This window comes from Rousettus aegyptiacus, unplaced genomic scaffold (genome assembly GCF_014176215.1).
Source record: "Rousettus aegyptiacus isolate mRouAeg1 unplaced genomic scaffold, mRouAeg1.p scaffold_m13_p_3, whole genome shotgun sequence".
Taxonomy (NCBI): Eukaryota; Metazoa; Chordata; class Mammalia; order Chiroptera; family Pteropodidae; genus Rousettus; species Rousettus aegyptiacus.
Genome location: NW_023416306.1, coordinates 133,677,366 through 133,691,515, shown reverse-complemented (window position 1 = coordinate 133,691,515; position 14,150 = coordinate 133,677,366). Strand labels below are relative to the sequence as shown.

General features: G+C 48.6%; 1 protein-coding gene across 2 annotated transcripts in view; it reads right to left on the bottom strand.

Annotated features, from left to right (window-relative positions):
• The window catches only part of SMAD6 (SMAD family member 6), a 72,724-nt gene that overhangs the window by 48,645 nt on the left and 9,929 nt on the right, over nt 1–14,150 (bottom strand). The window contains exon 3 of one of the 2 annotated variants that reach the window (XM_016140999.2): nt 10,854–10,931. The exons of the other annotated variant lie outside the window; for it this stretch is intronic. Coding sequence (XP_015996485.2) covers nt 10,854–10,931 — 78 coding nt within the window. The remainder of the gene's footprint in view (nt 1–10,853; nt 10,932–14,150) is intronic. 2 annotated transcript variants of the gene reach the window in all.

Here is a 14,150-nt window from a genome sequence, read left to right as displayed (position 1 = left end):
CAGTTGGGGAAAGGGAGTGACTGGAAGGGAAGCTAAGAGGGAATTTTTGATGTCATTTTATTTCTTGATCTGGGCAGTAGTTACACAAATACATTTGATTTGAAAATATTGTTCCCTTGTATGTGCTTTTTTGCACAAGTCAATAAGACGTTTATATTAAACAAACGAAACTCTACATTCTTGGGCCATACAAATCTATTCTCGAAAGCCGCAGTCAATCCATCTATCAATCAGGAGTATTTCTGGGACATGCAGCCATGGCCCACCACGGAGTAAAGTCCAGCTCTCCCTTAGTTGACATTCAAGACTCTCCTCGTGGGCCTCACTTCTTACTGTCCTATGGGATCACTTTCCTTCCCAGAACAAGCATCCTCACATTGCTTTGACTTTGCCCAGAGGTTCCCTGGGCCTGGGGTGCCCTTTCCCCCTCAGCCTGGTGAAACCCTCTGCCTCCTAAGCCCAGCTCTGCTCTCAGCATCCCTTGCAGCGGCCCTGGGCAGCACTGTCTCCCAGCTCACACTGTTCACTCAGGAAACAGAACTCACACTGCCTTTTTAGGATTAGATTAGATTCCAAGTTCTCTGAGAAGGCTCTACCTTGGCTATCTTCTTCTTCACGCAGTCCTATCTCTCATGCAAATACTTGGTTATCAATACACTTCATTACTATTTACTGAAGATTAAATGTGTCAGCACTGTACTACCTACAGTACATATGGGATCTCCATGGCATCCGTGAGGTGTTGCTCAGCCCACCTGCCAGAAATGGAGCAAAGTAAGGCTGAAAAAGGCTATGTGATTTAGACCCCAAAGCCTGGGCTTTTCACCTCTGCTCTCTTGGTCCCCAACATCCTCCTGTCATGTACATACCTCTTACTCCACACCCTACTCTGAAGTCTAGAAGAAGGCTTGGGAAGAGCCGAGTGGCTCATTTTATTTTTAGGTAAATCTGTTGAAACCCAAGGGAGGCATCAAGGTAACAAGGAAGGCATCAAGGCCTAGGTGGGGCTGCCCCCAGCTTTCCTGAGCAATCACAGAGAACTCACCTTCCTGTGGAAGATGAAAGCTACAACATCTGCATGAAGGAGCTGATCAGATGCTTGCCTTCCGCTGAGTGTCTTTGAGCAAGTCACTTTAACCACCTCCCAAACCTAGCTTTCTCACCTGACAACTGGAAGTTACAACACACACTTCACCAGACTGTGGTGAGAACCTGACGTGTAAACACCCGGTGACCCCAGAGGGACATTCAGATGTGACCTCGCTGGTGTTCTCATACTGCTAACCCTCAGAACACACATCAACGCTGAAGGGACCGGAGCCAGGGCAGTTCACAAACATGACGGGCTGTTTTAAAATGCCATGTGTGTCTGTCCCCAGAAGTCACCAAGTACAGGCTGGGGGCCCAGATACAGAAAAGGTTCCTGCCTTAAGGGGAAATGGCTGGATGGTCTAGGTCTCTTCTAGGTCCATCTGGACCTGGGTTCTTTTCCCTGGCTGCATATTAGAATCACCTCGTGAATTTTTTAAAATCCTATGCCTAGACCCCTCCCCTCTGGAATGGGGTCCTAGCTATTTAAAAAGTCTTCATGGAACTCTGTGAAAAGAGGGTTGAGAACCAATGAGTTTGAACACTGTCCCATTTTACAGATGGAGAAGCTGAGTGGAAGCAGTTTAAGACTACCAAGAGACGTGGAATAGAGCCAGGACTGGGACCTGGGTCTCCTGGCCCCTAAGCCAGGTGTGGCATGACCTTTAGACTTAGAGGAAGCCCCTGGAGTTCTTTCTAGCCTTTACCTTGTGAGGAAGAGGGCTGGCAGCTATGCTACAACACAACTGGGCAGCCAGGTAGGAGACAGGGTCTGTCTCCCCAGGAGCCTAGGCTCTCTCTGTCCTCCTTAGTTCCCCTCTCAGGCCAAACAGCAGCAGAGGCCCTAGAGGCAGGGTTTCTCTACCCCAAATCAGGGTCTCTCTGAGCCTGAGAAAGACAATATGAGCTGCCAGAGTCCAGGGGTATAGAGAAGCCATGGCATCTCTGTGAATCACAAACACAAACCCATTATTTACTGCACGCCAGGCTCTGAGCTGGGCACTAGGTGGAGAAGATCCAGGCCCTGCCCTTAGAGTCAAGCCCCCCAAGCCACATTCCAACATCTGCCCTCTGAGAGAAGCTGAGAGTCCTTGCCTTAGAAATGTTCTTCTTCTCCTGTGACCCTGTGGACAGGTGGGCTGAGCAGGTGAGTAGAGACAGGCAGAGGGGTAGAGGAGACATAGTCTGGGACTTCTTGGGGTATGTATATCCTGGGCTGGCGCAGCCTGTCTAGGGGGTGCATGCTGGATTTCACACCAATCAGCTCAAGAGGCCAGAGCTGGAGCTGGAGCCAGAACAGCTGCCCTCAGCCCTTGTCCCTCCCCCAGCACACCCCACTGACCACATCTACCAGCAAAGTCTCTCCCCATAGCTGTTTCCCAGGGCTGCCGAGGAACCATACATCCCCCAGCCCTGCCACACTCCTCTTGATTTCAGGCTGTGTGACAGAACCCATCTCTCTACTTTGTTCCCCAACCTGGCACAGAAGGCCCAACAGCCAGGCTTCTCACAGCTCTGTTTGGTGCTGACACTACCCTGGCTGACTCAGAGGTCAAAATGGTTTCCAGGCTCCTATCTCTGAATTCCCACCTCTCCTTTTAAAGTCTCAGCAACAATTCACCTTGCAGTCTGGGACAGTAGCTTGAATGTCTGCTGCAGACCGGAGACTTCTACTTTTCCAAACCCAGAAACTTATACCTCAGGGTGAGAACAGTGTCCTTCCCTCAGGACAGGAAGGCCCCTGCTTTGCAGAAGTGCCAGTCCCCAAGGCCTGACCCTCTGTGGCTGAGGGTGCCAGGCCCTGACTTGGGGGGCAGGGGGTTGCAGAAAGGCCTGTAAACCCCAGGAATTCTTTCCACAAGGGCAACTGGAAAAGCCATGCATCTCTGCTTCCCTTGGCGACCAAGGGCCACAGAAGGAGAATGTTTAATACAAAACATCTGATAAAGTACCTTCAGGATATATTTTTTTGCATCAGAGGAGCTCTTGGCAACAGCCACTCTACCCTGACAAGAAAACTTTCAAGTGCGGCTCCCGATTGTTACAGACACCCAAGGAAAGCCTGCCAGCAGGGACAGGAGGAAGGCGAGCCATGGGACCTGGCAGACAGAGGGCTGCGATTAGACTGGATGCAACCAAGTGCATTTTCTGGAATTTCAGGTCTCCTGAGAAAACCTGCCTGTTCTGCCTGGTGATGCAGGCCCCTCGAGGCATAGCAGAGGTTAGGGGCTGTCTGCTCCAGCTCAAAGTCAAGCAGCTCCGGACAGGCACAGACTTTCCCTCAGCCCAACATCTCCTCTCAGAAGCCTACCCACCCACCATCTCACTGGTCTTTCATTTACTCATCCAGGAACCATCCAATGAGCAAAGCTGCTTTGGGGCCTAGTGAGTTGTTCATGCCAAATCTCGGGTACCCAGGGACACAGGAGCCCCCAAGGAGCCAGAACTATGTGAGTCCTACATCTCCCATGGGGCAGAGAGGGCACTGCGCCAGATACTGAGGAACCCAACAAGGGCCAGACTGCCTGGGTTCTGATCCCAGTTCTACTGCTTTCCAGCTGTGTGACTTATGCAAGTTACTTAACCTCTCTGAGCCTCAGTACATCTCCTTTAACTTGACTAATAAAAGTGGTTACCTCATAAGAGTTGTGGGGAAGAGTCCATGAATGAATTGAATATGTGCATGGCACTTAGAAAGTACCTAGCACATAGCTCTGTGTTAGCTGTGATTCTTAAATCTATGTTATGATCTTTCTGTCTTTCTGTGTTCTCATTCTCTCTCTCTCTCTCTCTCTCTCTCTCTCTCTCTCTCTCTCTCTGTGCCCTAGGCAAAAATTAATTAATTAATTAATTAGTTTCACAACGACCTCTGGCTATAGCCTAAGTTCTATGCTCGGTGCCAGACAGGGTCCAAAGCCCTTTTCAGACCAAGTATATCCCAGGGTTCCCCTTGCCTAGTGATGGCAGGCCCTTTTCCAGCCCACTTCTTCGGATTCAAGAAACCTTCTCCGGATTTACCTTTCTGACAGGCTGTCTAGATCCTGCTGTCTTCTTGGTGAACTCCTAGTCATTTTACAAAATCCAATTCAGAATCGGGTTTTCCTTGAAGCTTTCCCTGAACACCCCGTTCCCACTACAACAGAGTCCCCTGTTTCTAAGCCAGTGCTAAGCCGTGCCCATAGCACCACAGCACTTAGCACAATCACTCCCCATTCTTTGCTTGTTGCCTTCCTCTCCTTCTAGACCATCTGCTCCTCAAGTGGAAGCTACAGGTTTTCTTCACTTTGTGTCACCTGATACTGGCATGCAGAAGGGTCTTAGTGAATGTTCAATATATTGACTTGTCACCCTAAAGCCTATAGTCAGGAAACATACCAGCAGCCCTAGGGTCCTTTGCTGACAATCTCTGGCAAGTCAGTCACCCTTTCTGGGCCTTGGATTCTTTATTATTCAAGTGTACACCCACCCGAGTCCCTAAGCTTTAGTGCTCTGGGATGGGGAAGGGGAGCCATCCAGGGCACTGACCACCTCTCTCTACATGGTCTTGTCCCAGGCCTTAGTTTTGCTTTGGGACAATCATGAGAAGCTCAGAAGCTGTAGGCCACAACCCCAAGGCCTAGAAGCTGGTACCCTCTGCCTAGAACACATTAGTATCAAGGGGCCCCGAGTATCAGTATCAAGGGGCCCCAAGATCAGTGGCCCAATGGCCCCAATGTACAGCTGAGCTGAGAATGAAGAGGTAAGGAGCTTACCTGAGGTAAGCAGGATAAAGGGTAAGCCAAGCCTGGAACCCACTCTGGCTTCCTGGCAAACCAGGTAGCCCAGAACCCTTCCAACACTGCCTGGTACTTCCAGGACTGCTGAAGTGACCTCTGTCACTTCTGCCCTTTTCCCCTCACTACCTCTACTCCAGTCTCAAAAACCAGCCCAGGAAAAATGGGTCCCTTTCTGAGATACCGAGGAGGTTTTAAGAAGGGACGAAGGCTCTTTTTCTCTTTGGTTGGTCAAATCTAAAAAAATAAAAGTGTAAGGCAGAGGCTTGCTGTAACTTCCAAATGCTGCTGATTTTGGAACCGGGGGGAGAGTACTCTTTCCCTCCCACCCCAGCCCTGAGAGAAGGCAAGGAGTGTGAGGCCACTTCTGAATGAGAAATGGCAAGCTGGTCTGGCCCGGGAGCTCAGGGTCAGTCTGAAACCTGCTCACCACCTCCAGGCTGGAGTCTGACTTGGGGGATAGGCAGACCGGGTATGGGTCACACCCAAAGGCCAACTCTTATCCCATGGGGACCATTCTAGGTTCAAGTCTAATTGTGTCAGGACACTGGATGTCTCAAACTCCAGGCAAAACATCCTTCCTACTCTCCAAAGACAAATGAAACCCTCTTTTCAGCTAAAACTTTACCCCTCTGGCTTTTTACTAGGCATGCAGCAGCCCTGGACCCACAGGCAATGAGTACTATCGTATGTCAGGATTAAGCACCATCATGTACAGCAATGTCACCCTGGCCCTGCCTGTCAACCCAGTGTGATCAGTGTGAAAAAATTCACCAATCTGGACACTTACCTGGGTACTCTGTATATTACAGCAAAAAGTTTTTGAAAATATTGTTCAGACCTTAGCCTCCTGGCCTTATCTCACACCAAAACCTGGTTCTTCGCTTCCCTACCCCTCTGACATCCTTTGGCTTCTCAACATCAGGCTGTTTTCACACTTCCGAGCCTTTGCACCTGCTATTCTTTGTACCTGAAACATGTTTCTCACCCCCACATCTTGTCTCTTTGGTAGATTCTTATTCATCCTGTAAAACCCAACTTGGATATCACCTCTGCCAGGGAGTCTCCCTAGGTCACCTCTTAACCACACCAAGAACTGATCACTAATCTCTTCTTTCTCTGGACTGACTCTTACACTACTTCTCATTGCTACTGTTTGTGTCTTTACCTGTCTGTGAGTACCTTGAGGGCAGAAATGATATAATTTTTATCTCTGTGCTCCCAGACCTAAGCACAGAGTCTGGTACACTGTAATAGCCTTGGCTAATTTACAAGTATCATTTAATTTAACCCTCACCATAAGATATGTGGTGTTATAATCATCCCCATTTTACAGGTAAGGAAACTAATGAACAGAGTAGTTAAGTGGCTGCACTTGAGTCCCACAACTAGGAAATGACACAGCTGGGACTTGAACCCAGAACCCACTGGTACACAGCCGATGCTCTTCAGCCCATCTTGCTACAGAAGCTCAGCACACACTGAATGACCTGAACAGAGCACTTTGGAGAACAAGACTCTCAAGGGTCTGTGCTAGATGAGGGCATCTGAGGACAGCATGCTTGGGACCTAGAATCGGGAAGCAGCAGATGGTAGTGCACCAGCACACTCCTCTTCCAGCTTCTGTAGGCACTGACGATGCACATGGACAGCAGTGACCCCAAAAAGTACCCCCTTCAGAGACCAATGAGAGGAAAGGTGGTAGGTGGGTGGGAAACACGGAGCCACATGGGTTGTGAACTGGCTCTATTTGCTTATGCTTGCTGAGTGGCCCTCAGCCACTCTCCTAACTTCTCTGGGCCTCTCTTCCCAAACTCTGTCAATCTACAAAATGCAAAGACCCTACAGAAGGATCTGTATCTACAGAGCTTAGAACCTGGTTGATGGAGAAAAAACACCCACATCCAGCTGAACCCCTAACTCTCCACATGGTCCTGTGTAGCTCCCTTCTTTCCCTGGGTCCTCTCCTCTTTAAAATATGGGGCTTGCCCTCACTGACACAGCTCTAAAGAAACCAGCATGCTGCAAGGACTGAGTTACCAGTATACACATCCGAGGTCGGCAAAACGGGCAACCTGGTCCCTGTAACAGGCAGCTTATATCGTGCCTTGCATACAGTGGGTACTTAATAAAGCATTTGAACAGATATCCAATAGGCACTAGAATCGGATACCCGAAAGGAATCACTGGTTCCTGAGGAAGCCTAGTCAGTGCTGCGTCCTCCAGCCCCACAGCATGGAGTCAGGCAGACCTAGCTTCTAAAGCAATTCCATCACTTCGGGCTCCCGTTAAATGGTCTAGGGCTCACTCAGCACCCAGCACCAAGCCTTGCCTGGATGCTCCTTCTACCACCTAGGACAAGGGCACAAAGCTCCTTGTGTCTTGCTCATTCTGTTCTTCCAGCCTAGAGTACCCCAAGGCTGAGAGAACCCTGCCCTCCTCCCTCAGCCCTCCTCAGAATAGCCATTCCCATGTGGCCCTTCATCCTGCAACTCTTTGAATTAAGGCAGAGACTGCTTTTAAATTGCCAAGGGTTACCTACCAACTACTCTCACCTTAGTATGAATTTAACTGGCTAATCTGGCTTTCCCCACAAGCAAACTAAACCAAACCCAACTGTTGCGGAAGGGAAGAGAATGGCTTGAGGGGGCTTTAGACAATTGGAAGACAGTGCCCAGGCCCCGAGTTAGGTAAGAAACCCAGTGTCAAGGCTCTGCTCCTCACTGAGTGATCTTGGTGAAGTCACTTGCCCCTCCGAGCTTGTTTTCTGATCTGTTTGGTGGAGATCATATATCTAAATTCGGAGCTGATGTAGAGATCAGATGGAAGTGTTATGTCAACCATTCAGCAGAGAGCTGAAAGAAGACATTCTACTATCTGCTACCCCCCTGCCCTGCCCACCCCATTGATATGTTCTTGCCTGCTCAGCTGTGACTGAGTCTCAAAATTCCCACCATTCCTTCTGAAGTGGCCTCAACAACAAGACAGGAAAGTGAAGCAGAGACCTTGGAGCTGGATAAAAATAGACAGCCCCAGGCCAGGAGCTGGGGCTGTCATTGTGCAAGACAAACAAGGGCAGTCTCCATCCTGGGGCCGCAGATACCCTGCTCCTGCAGGACACCCATCCCAAGACACAGAAGGGGAAGACTCTCAGGACATAAGGAGACAGAGGGGGCTGTGGTAGGTGGCTGGTGTGGTCTCTGGGTGGTCTGCAAGGTTTGCCTGGTGGTGACTTAGATGAGCACAGAGCCTGGTGCCTCTTGCCAGCTCCCCACCTCTAACCTTGGTATTTAAATTGAGAGCGGCTGCCCCCAGGCTCCTTTTGATCATTCTTTGTTGCCCCACAGGGTGTGTCTCAAAGTGAGAGATGGGAACCCTTGCTGCGAAATGCTAGACAGGACCCTCAGGGTGGGAAAGCTGGGCAGTCACACTGCTCACCTCCCATTCCCAACCAGCTATTTACAATTTGTGAATTTGGGCAGTTGGCCCAGCAATGAGCCTCAGTTTCCTCACCTATAAAATAGGGGGAATCACAGCTATGTCACTAGGTTGTGATAAGGAGCCAGTGAGATGGAGAATGACTAGCACTTAGCAAAGTGCTAAGTAGCGAGTGGCAATAAATGCCAACTGTTGTCATCAATGGCAGCTTTACTATCTGTCCTTGAACATCCAATGCCTTGACCTGGCCTAACACATTCTGGCCCATGCCTTTCTGACCTCACCTCCCACCCTTACCTCCAGCATAATCCTGCATTCCATGTTTACGGGATGACTCCTGCCCTCATCACCCACAGAGACCTTCACCCATCTGGGCTTTTCTCTACCCTAGAGGGCCTTACTACCTAAGCCTGTCCTGCAGCATGACAGCCACCACAGCCCCAAGTCTATGAGCTCCCAGGAGGCAGGGACAGTGCCAGCCCATTGGTATTCAGACCCCCCACAGCACAAGTAAAGTGGAAAAGTTGAAGAGTAAGCCCCTGGAATAGGAGATGCATGTCATTCTTGGAAGGCACCTGGATGACCACAATGAGGAATACCACTCACGTAACCAGGACCACCTGGAACTCAGACTGAAGCCCACTAGACTCCATTCAATCTCCTCCCCATTGGAAATCCCAAACTTCCTCCCACTTCCTTCAGCCCCTTAGAATTTCAAGCCACTAGATGCCAAATTTTCTCATGAGAACCACACAGTCCACAGTAAAAAGCAGCAGGGGCCTTCTCAGTGGCCAGGACCAAAGACTGCTCTGAGGTAACTGGGCAGGAATCTCAAATGCAGGCCCAATGAGCCCCAAAGGCAGCCAAACCCAATGGCTTTCAGCCTCCAGAGGGCGACTTCCCCTGAGAGCCGGACAGGGGCAGGGCCTCCTGCAGGTGTTCTGGAATCTGCTCCTTGCTGCCTGAGCCACACACCACACCTGCTCTGGGAGGACAGAGATCAAAGAGACTATGTCTGCGAACACACCATGAAACTGTAAGTCCCCTCCATACACTGGAGTCGCACCATTAACGATGGGGGAAAGAGGATGTCAAAAAATTACCCATCCAACCAAGCAACCAGTGTTCACAGAAACACAGAATTGTACATTCAGAAATACTTTTAACCCTCTTCTTCAAAATTATATGTGGCTGCCATCCCCATAGGCACAGAAGAAAAAGAATAGATTAACATGTTAACTTCTTGTGTTCATCTGGTTAGGTCTTTCAGGAAAAGATACTATAACCAAGTAGGGCCAAAAAGCAGAGAAGAAAACAAGGTGGTCCGACTAGAGGGACCATCAGAGACCAAAAAGCAAGTAGGACCCAGAAGACCTGGACCCCGGTACCAGCAGCCATGAGAAGCCAGCATCGTGTAGTCATGGGGAGAGACGGCAAGAGTGACAGTCAGAACTTTGTCCAAAATAAGGTTATAGGAGGTACATTCAGCCCCTACAGCAGAAAAGTGGAGGGCAGGACAGTGGTTAAGAGCACAGTGGCAAATGGTTCTGCTACTACGTGCCCCTGGGCAAGTTCCTTTACTGCTGTTCTGAGATGATGCATGTAAAGGGGCCCAAGTACAGGACATGGCCCAAAGTAAACACTCAATAGCTCTGATCACTGTTGTTGCTATTATGACATGTGCATGGGGGTAGAGGAAATCCAGCTCTGATCCAGACAGAGGCCTTCACACCGAGATCTAGCCATGCCCACTTGGGAAGCAGCTCCAGCCAGAGGGGCTGTCACCACACATAGCACAGGGCCAGGCCACAAACCCCAGCTGTCCTCACTGCACGCCACCTGCCATGCTCCCAAAGGGCCCTACAGACCGCAGCACCTAAGTCCCTCCTGACCATCAACACCCCCAAGTCATGACCAAATTCTCATTTCTTAAGGAAAGCTGGATTTAGGTATTCCTGGAATGTCCCTATAGTTAACTCTTATTTGCAAGGGGTGGGAGCTCCAAACCAGGGTTCTCTCTGCTCCCTAGCCCAGCATCTACTGCTCAGGGAGAGGCATGGAAACCACTGGCCTCTTGCAAACTCCCTGCTTACCAATCCACCCACTCCATTTCCTCCTCCTCTAACCCTTCATATAGGTCCTTCCCCAGAGTGGAGACAGGAGAAGAAACTCATGAAGAGAAATGTATACAAGCACATCCATTTGCTGCCTCTCGGCAGCTGGAAGAAGAGGATCCCTTGCTAAAAGGAGAGATAAAGAGTTGTGCTGGGCTTTACTCATTTCCACGAGAAACAAGGTAGAGATGACTGGTTAAAACGTAAACCAACCGGCTCTTTGTTATCATCTTTTGGTCTCATTACACAAACTGGTCTTAACCCCCAAAACATCAGCAATGATGACATGGGAAGTCTTCCCCCCAACCAATGGGGTAGGAGGAAAAGGGAAAGAAAAGAAGTGGGTATATCAAAAAGGCCTCTATCAAGCACCACCCCCACCTGTCCCTTTCTGTAAAGTTCAAAACAACAGCCACGTGCAAAGAAAAAAAATGCCAACCTGAGAATTCACCCGGAGCAGTGATGAGGGAGTTGGTGGCCTCCGTTTCAGTGTAAGACAATGTGGAATCAGATAGATCTACGGGAGGAAAGAGAAAGAGAACTTAGTTGGCTGGGGTGGGGTGGAGGGTGCTCTCTTTATTGCTTTCTCATGTATCTGTGTGTGTGCGTGCACGTGTGTGTGCACGTGCATGTGTGTGCCAGCTAGTGCTTGCAAAGGGCAGCATGGCCTTCCCAAATTTCTGAGGACACTCTGTAACCCCGTCCCATGATTGCACGAGACCAGGCCAGCAGGCCCTGGAACTCTTCTGGAAAATGCTGACTGCTACAGCCCTGGCACCTGAAAAAGTTGCAATTGCTCTGACCACAGAAATAACCCAAGTTCAGGGGACTGAGCAAGTAGCAACTTGGAGCTTCCTTGGGTAAGGTTAAATTAAGCCCCTAAACAATTCATAGTTGCTGTACTTAATTACAACCATTAAAATTCTTGAAGTTGTTCCTTCTTGCTTCCTTCCTTCCTTCCTTCCTCCCGCTGGAGCTGGGGAAACTCTGTTTTAACAAGTTACCAGCCATCCTCACTCTGTCCCGCTTACACCCCTCTAATTAAGGGCTCAAGCATTTGCTCTCAGATTAACTTTTTTTTCCTCTCTCCCCTCCTCCACTCTCTAACATCAAAACCTGTTCACAGAGCAACTTTTAATGCCTGGACTGTTTTAATTTTTAAAGCATTCATTTTTTGTAAGTAGTTTTAAGTACTTCACATGGCGTGCATTATTTGTTTTCTTCTGTCAGCAGTACAGTTAGATGGAGAAAGGAAAAGCTTTTGCATGTTTTTTCCTTGAACACTGAGCTGAAGCTTGACAACCCGATGCCTTTTGGGGCAGGCAGACTTGGAAATTTTTTCCTGGGCCTGTGCCTCCTGCTACCAGCAATGTGGTGTTGTCCCTCTGAAGGGACAGGCCTGTCCAGGAATCAGAAGACAAGTTCTTTGAGGCCTGAAGCACTTTCCTGATCTTCTCACCCAGAACAACCCAGGTCTAGCTCAGTTGGTCCCACCTGGCTAAGGAGAGGCACCCCAAGCTGGGATTCCTGAGGCAAAAACCGTTAGGCTAGGCCGTAGCTAGCTAGAACTCCATCTGATCTTACAGGATTTTTTCCCCCCTTTTACCACATGGCTTGCGGAGCGGGAAGATGAAACATTAACCAATTTGGCCTTTTTTTTTTTTTTTCGTTTCCCACTTGCCAGATGCTGACTGGGTGTTCTGGGTTTTATTTTGTTTTTTGGTCTCATGTGATCACAGAGGCTTAGGAGTGAACGGACCTTTTGTTTATGAAAAAGCAACAATGCAAGGAAAAGAAAATAATACAAAAAATAACTTGGACTATTTATCAGGGCATGAAAAAGTTATCTCCTGGTAAAATGTGTTTGGAGGAAAATAAGGACAGATGGAAAAATCTTTGAAAAAAATAATAACCTCAATGCCTCAGTGGGAACTTCTTAAAAGGTTGTTGCTTTTAATGCCTAATGTTCCCAAAGTATTCAGTCCCCCAAGTGTCACTGCTATTTCTCTTTTGAAGTAGCAACATCACAGGCTGAACCCTATTTCTCAGTAAACCACTGTGGAGCCAACACAGACAGCTCTGCAAGGTTTCCAGGAGTGGAAACAATGGGTAGTCTCCACCTTTCCCAACAAGTAAGTCCTCATCATGCACTCTCCACACCCTCACCTCTGGGGCTTCTAGAGAGGCCCTCAAAGTCTCAAGTGCCTTGGGGCTATCATAGAAAAAGGACACTCTCCACCTTGATCACTACTCAAGCTCCAAGGAGGGACCCCATCTGGAAGTTGGAGCCCACCTTCACTCTTAGCAAAATCAGGATCACCAACTTTTTTTTTTTTTTTTGCAAAGGGCCCAATAGTTAGTATTTTCAGCCTCGCAGGCCATTCGATCTCTGTTGCAACTATTAAACTCTGCCACAGTAGTGTAGAATCAGCCACAGGCAATATGGAAATGAGTGACTGTGGCTATGTTCCTGGAGAACTTTATTATGGACACTGAAATGTGAATTTCATACAATGTTCGAATGTCATGAAATATTTTTATTTTAACCATCTAACAGAGTAAAAATTCTTAGCTCATGAGCCATACAAAAACAGATGGTGGGCTGTAGTTTTGCAGACCCCTGAACTATATGACCACCGGCAAGTGTCACTTCCCCTTTCTAGGCCTCAGTTGTCTCATTTGTTAAATAACCAGGACACCTGTTGATTTCCAAAAGGTCACAGTGTCTGGATTTTTGCTGTTTTATCACAGGCTGACCCACAATTCCTCAGGGCAATGATCCTTGACATTCAAACTGAGGTGCCACATTTACTAAGAACGTTTAACAGTGTTTTATTTATTTATTTATTTATGTTTTTCCTCTAATGGAACTAGGGATGTTCTTAGTGACCGGTACCACTATGTCGACTTAGGAATGCTGAGACAGGCGTGTGAGGAAAGGACAGGGAAACAGCAAGCTGAATAAGAGGCTGCTCTGGATTCTCACCTCAGCCTTGCTGCTCATTAGCTGGGGGGCCCTCCCTGTCCCTCCGACTGATTCCTCATCTATGAAGTGACGAGCTCCCACTAGATGACCTCTCCAATTCCCCCAGAGAACTAAATGAAGCTCCTCCACCCTTGGGCTGACCATACATCAGGAAAAACAATGAGGAAGTTGCCATCGTTAAGCCACTGACTCACACACCATCCTAGGACAGCCTTTGTCCTCCTAAACTAAAGAGGTCAAACTCCTGGAGGGACCTGGTGGGCACCTCTGACCCCACAGCAGGGTCTAGAAGGAAAACTGGACTGGACACTTTAAAGTCGACATCACTTAGAAGGGACCTCCCAGATGATGCTGACACACGCTACTGGGAAGAGGCCTTTACCAAAACAAAACAAAACCCACTTTTTGTGGTCACTTGGTGGAATGTGTTAGCATCACTGCCACGCCATCTGACTTTTAAAGCTTGACTCCCACGGGAACTGCCTGGGTCACAAAAAAGCTCTCCTGGTACTATTAACTCCAAACTACCTCATCCCATCACTAGGATTCTCTCCACTAAACAGGAGGGCCAGGAAACAAGCTATCTCTACTTTTAAAACCACATGCATCTATTCCAGAAGATGAGCTGATCATCCAGCCCCAAGGAAACACGTTCCATCTCTGAATGGGACCTGTCTAAATTAATAACATTACCACCTCAACTAAATGTTCCAACTGTTCCCACCCAGGTGAACTTCTTGGCTTAAAAGG